The 6,178-nt window shown below is 37.0% G+C and overlaps 1 protein-coding gene across 1 annotated transcript in view; it reads left to right on the top strand.

Annotated features, from left to right (window-relative positions):
* The first annotated feature begins 2,711 nt into the window (after window positions 1-2,711).
* Window positions 2,712-6,178, top strand: part of map1aa (microtubule-associated protein 1Aa) — a 28,489-nt gene continuing 25,022 nt past the window's right edge. The window contains exons 1-2 of the mRNA XM_017458663.3: window positions 2,712-2,913; window positions 5,323-5,424. Coding sequence (XP_017314152.1) covers window positions 2,754-2,913; window positions 5,323-5,424 — 262 coding nt within the window. The 5' untranslated portion in view covers window positions 2,712-2,753. The remainder of the gene's footprint in view (window positions 2,914-5,322; window positions 5,425-6,178) is intronic.

The following is a 6,178-nucleotide window of genomic DNA, read 5'->3' as shown; positions in this document are numbered from 1 at the left end:
CTCGTGACCCTGTGTAGGAGAAGTGGTACAGAAAATGGATGGGATAAACATGTTCCCCTGTAAGGCTTGGGGCTGGAAATGATTGCACACAGGTTATGAGTTTACAGTATCTCAGAGATATAGTAGCACATATGTTTTTGTGACTGAGCATTGCAGAGGTGTGGGATGACTCTCCTCATGGTGGACTATTTCTTGGCCTATGTCACATGTTATAGCCCCAACAAAGCATGATTCACGAAGTATGGATTCTGGGGTCTCCGTCTGGAATACATCAGAGAGTATGCATGAACAAGCATTTGCTGCTGTATTCTTGGATCCTGGCTAATACAAGATTGTGGTGGCCCGTAAAAATGGTAAAAATGACAAAAGGGTGCTTAGCTGCCTCAATTCAGTGGTGCCATTCCACCAAGTATGACTTTACAGCCAAGAGCTCTCTGTTCTCGATATCATAGTTGCGTTACTGAAGAATAATGCTACTAGGTGGAGCTTTGGGGTTTCTCCCTGAGAGAGCACTGCTCCTGCTCCTGTCTCTGAGTCATCAACATCAACAATAAAAGAAAGCATCAGGTCAAAATTCTCCAGGATGGGAGCAGTGGTGAATGCTTTTTGAAGGCTGGCTCAGTATATAAATCCCAGGCTAGTCTGAATCGAGTAAGAAAGCCTGCCTTAAAATTGTTAGTAAGCTGAATTAAATGTGCAAGTTGTTAAAACAAACAAAAATAACATTCAAAGGTGGTTTATTTATCTGAGGAGAGCAGGAACTTTTTTGAACAAAAGTTCCAAAGGTTAAAAAATAAAATAAAATAAAATAAAAAATTTCACAGCCTTCTTTGCTCATATTTACCAAGGGTGCCAATATTAGGGGAGGGCAGTGTCTACTGTAGGCTATATACATACAGATTCATATCGGTCTTATTTCAGCAGCAACCAGGGGACACTGTTGTGCAGCAGCAAGCAACACAACAGAGAAAGGAAGCTCAAGCATAATCGAGGTAAATGTGTACAACGGAATAGGGCCCATTCCTATATTTTTCAATGTTTGTATCTCAAATTATCAGCAGGGGGCAGGAGTTCCTTATGGTCCTCCAGAGCACTTGTACTATACAGAAAACGGTGCACTTTACTGCGTGATTATTTGAAATCCAAATAATAAAATGTCGCCTATACCAGTACACAACATTACATTGATTTATGTTAATATTAACCCATGCCGATGATAAATACGTTGATGTAAATCATGTTTGTTAAATGAAACAGAGTGCTAAATTCATGTATAAAAACCATGAAGAAACAATATATACATACGTGTTTATATATATATATATATATATATATATATATATATATATATATATATATATATATTTTTTTTTTTATTTTATTTTATTTATTTATTTTTTTTTGGGGGGGGGGGGGGGTTGATCTGCATATGTTAGGTAGATTTTCTCATCTGGTAATGTGTATAGACATTTCCTCCCTGTTACACTTACTGCTTGAAGATTTAGGAAATAAAGAGCTGTCTTTAACAAAAGGGGAAACTCAACACAAAGCCATTGGGACATGGCTTGTTTGTGAAAGTCCTGTTAGGGACTAAAACCCTTTTAATGTCATTTTGAAATAAAAATGTGTAATAATTAAATCAAGGATAGCCACTGAGGCTTTAGTTGGCACAGAGCAGCTCCTGACAGAGCCACTTACACAGAAGAACATCTTAATAACCTCATTCTTTTTCAAAATTTGTAATGCATTTCACGTGATAGAATTTTTACAGGTATTTTTTTTATAAATATAAAATAATAAAATAAATATTGGGGAGCGCAGACTTTGCATGTTCTCCACGTGCTTCGGGGGTTTCCTCCGAGTACTCCGATTTCCGCCCCTGTTCCTGATTGGCTTTTCCATATTGTCCGTAGTGTGTGAATGTGCATGTGATTGTGCCCTGCGATGTGTTGGCACCCCGTCCAGGGTGTCCACTACCTTGTGCCCCAATTTCTCTGGGATAGGCTCCAGGCTCCTCATGACCCTGTGTAGAAGTGGTACAGGTGAAGTGGTATCATATAACATTAGGCTATTATTTTAATTTCTTAATATGTATATTTTATCTTTTTGTTATCCAATACTGTGATTTAATTTACAATGTAGTGTATTTTATTATTATTATTATTATTTTATTATTATTATTATTATTATTATTATTATTATTATTATTATTATTATTATTATTATTGTGTTGTTGTTGTTACAAAAGTATTTATTCATTTAATATTTACTTGTGTTTGTTTTACTTAGCTTGTTTATTTATTATTTACATTAAACTGCAGTATTGTTATGAAAAGTGTTGTATTGGCCTGAACGTGACTAATCAAAAATTTGTCAGAAGCATTCGGAAATGTTTTTTTCTCTTCATTTATATGCATTTAATGAACGACGTCTCACTTAAACACAGGGATGATCTATTTCAACGTGCAAAACAACTGCATACTAATATATCTAGTAGCCTTGTAAATCAGACTAGTATGTCACATACAGTTTAGTACAGCAATATGCAGGTTATAATTGGAATTGATGTATTCTTATTAATTTGCCGACGTCAAATAGCCATACACTCAGCCCGCCAATCAGAGAGCCTCATTTTGTCGAGGCCTCTTCTGTTGGTCCTTCTGTAATTTGCCCCGCCTCTAGCTCAGTCAGATCGTGCATGCAGTTGTCATAGTAATGGCAGTGGATCGCGAGTCGCTCGCGGTGCTGTTGCCATGGAGACGGAGGTGGGAGCCACTCGTGCCGCAGTAAGCGCTGAGGAGCAGCTGTGTGTAGGTCAGACTTTCTGCTCCACGCGATATTATCTGCTTGTAGTCATTGGGGACATTTCAGCGGATCATCAGCTGAACAAAGTGAAAGAACAAATAAAACAGGGTGAGTTTTCTGACCGCTTCCCGAGAATTGAAACCGCACAGTTCAGTGTTAGCACGTGCAGGCTTTGCATGAATCAGCACAGGCAGAATAACGTGAGTACAGTAAAGTGATCGAGTAAATTACAGTCAAGACTAATTTCTTCCTCACTACAGCAATATGGCAACACTGCTGTCAAACGTTTCCCCTCATTGCACCGTGCACACCATCATACCTGCTGTGCACTGCAGATCAGCAGATGTTGGAAGACTTGTGCATGTGTCAAGTCTTTATTTTTGGAAATACATTGCAGTTATTTCCTCTTTCTTTAGATAAATATATAACATAGGCTATATACATCCTGCTATGTGCACAATTAGTAGCCTATAGTCTAAGAAAAAAAAAAAGACACTAAAGAGGTAACACTGTGCTGGTACTCTTACAGGTTCTTCTTGTGTACCTGCTTAGAGGAACATAATTGTAACACAAAGACACACCAAAGACCACTGCTCCACCTTTGGTAAATTGAAATGTACCTGTACACTACCCTTTTCTCACAAATTTTAAGAACAGCTCTTTGTAATGACACTGTTTAATGCTGTAAATCAGCGAGAAGCATAGTGATTTTGCTGTGTTTTCGTGCCTTACTTGTTGCATGAAATAATCTAGTGTTTTGCTGTACAGAAGTTATAAGACCATGTTATGGTGTGTTAAACTAACAGGGTTTTTTTTTTTCATAAGTAGTTTTTTTTTTTTTTTTTTGCAGTTGGATTGCCTTTTTTGCATCATGAAATGTTAATAGTACAAACACTAGATGCGACAGATACAGTGCCTTACAGTGCCTTATTCAATCCTCTTAAAAAGAACAATAGATTAATCTGGATTACAAATGACACTTACACATTGTTCCCGGCAGCTTTTTATTTATTGCAAACCATCAGAATGGATTATTTTGTCTGCAGCTTTGTTGATAAATGTTGTTTTGCATAAGTATTCAGCCTCTTCATACTGCAGTAACAGTTTTAAGTCTGACGGGGTAAGGTACTACTAGTGTTGCACACTGTTTTTGCGTCATGATTTTTGCTCATTCTATCAGCAGATTCGCTTCAGGTTTTTCAGGTTGGGTCGACATTGTTTGTTGACTGCAATTTTCAATCAGTGCAACAGATTCTCAGTGGGATTCAGATCTGGACTTTGACTTGGCCACTGTAGAATATTCACTGTTTTTGTTTTTAACCACTCCTTTGTTGCTTTGTGGTTGGGACCATTGTCCTGCTGAAAGGTGAAGTGTTCGGGTTTTTTTTTTAGGAGACTCAGACAGGTTCTCTTGTAATATCCACTGTATTTTGCTCCATCCATTCTCTCATCAATTTTGACAAGAAGCCCAGGTTTTGAGTATGATACTGCCGCCTCTATAATTCACTGTAGGCGGGATGTTAATTCTGGTATGACCACACATACCACTTTGAAACTGGCCCAAATACTGTATCTCCATCTTGGTGTTATCACACACAAACCCCCCCAAAAAACCAACAACAACCCCACACTGAGTCACTCTCCTGCTTTTACATGGCTCCTCCTGAGCAACAGTTTCTTTTTTAGCCACGCCTCCCATACAGTGCTGAGTAATTCAGAGCTCTCGAAATGGTTGTCTGATGAACCTTCACTCCACTCCCAGCCACTGAACTCTGTAACTCCTTCAGAGTGACTGTTTCCATCACCCTGTCTTGTTTTGAGGGAGGGTCTTCTCTAGGTAGTGCTTGGGTGGCGTGATGCAGCTTAAAATTCCTTGCTATTGATCCAGCAGTGCTTACTGGGATGTCCAGCCTCTTAGATATAATTTTACACGGTATTCCTATTCTTAAGTTACGAAATTATATTACCTTATCATTAACATATTTAGAATGTTCATCAGCCTTCATTTTCACTCCTTTCCTTCAGAATGACAGTTTCTTCAAGGACAGTTCAACTGAGGTGGTTTCTGTTCAGAATAAAAGCTGTTTTAATATTTCACAGGTAAATGCCAATTATAAGTCTGTTGTGTCCTCGTTAGAACGTGATCTTTCATCTGAAGCTTCTGGGAACCTGGGGAATTGAATACGTATGCAAGCATTTTTTAATTTTTGATTTTCTTTGAAATACTTGCGGAACAATAATTAATTTGGACTTATTCCTGTCAAAATTGACTTCCCTTACAGTGAACTTTGAAAATTCATTGTAAGAGATGAGTTTGCAATAAAAAAAATACTGACAGGAGAAAATGTATATTTATCATTTGCTTATCAGACAACTCTGATCAATTCCAGGCGTGTTAAATACTTTTGCAAGCCAATACAGAACAGATAAACAAGACATGTGACAAATAACTGAAATGACAGATAAACATTGTTACGTTGAACCCATGTTTTGTTATATTTTGTGTTTTTCACACAGGGCTGCGCTCATGGGAGATCGATCTGACAGTCTGTGATTTGGACAATGAGCTGCGGCTCTTCAAATCCAAGCATTCAGCTCAGTTCTCTTCAGAGGTGAAAGGTCAGTCACTTATGAGATGTGAAATATTTTGGAGGAGGATCAGGTGGCACAAAGTATAACTAAAGCAGTAGACTAATTAAACCTAACATATTGTAAGACTGTGTATGATTACATTACATTGCATTTCTTTGTTTAATTTTTATTTGAGGCTGTCAAACCACGATGCTTTGCTTTATTTTGTTACTTGCTGTTTTTATGTTCTGCAATTCCTTTGCATTAATTGTGCACACATCACATTTTGCATTGAAATACATTTTCAGATCTTCACACCATTTTCATTAGTATATTTTTGTTTACATTTGCATTAAAATTACTGAATCTGTTTTTATTTAACATTATTTTTCTTTACATTTGTTTTTTAGGTGCAACCTGGTAAGCGCTTTGAGTTGTAAAATCTGCATGGATGTTGCTTCATAAATAAAGCTATTAAATTGTTACGTTTTTGTAACCTCTTGGTAGAGTTTCTTTATGTATGTCAATGTTTCCATTAAAATAATTGAATAATAATATCCTCACAATAGACTATCTAGTATATTATCTATGGCTGTGTTCTAAATTACATACTGACCTCTAAAAATAGGTGACAGTCTACTGTCTATAGATTACCGTATGCTGTTTATTTTGCTATACTATTTAGTATGGTGTAAGGTTTGGGACTTTTATTGTATAGCTATTGTACTCTTTGATTCATGATATGGTTTTCATTGTGAAACCATCTTCAGTAGAAGTGTGCTGTTTTTTGTTGTTTGTGTTG

The sequence above is a fragment of the Ictalurus punctatus genome, chromosome 27 (genome assembly GCF_001660625.3).
Source record: "Ictalurus punctatus breed USDA103 chromosome 27, Coco_2.0, whole genome shotgun sequence".
Classification (NCBI taxonomy): Eukaryota; Metazoa; Chordata; class Actinopteri; order Siluriformes; family Ictaluridae; genus Ictalurus; species Ictalurus punctatus.
This window is presented reverse-complemented; position numbering and strand designations above follow the sequence as displayed.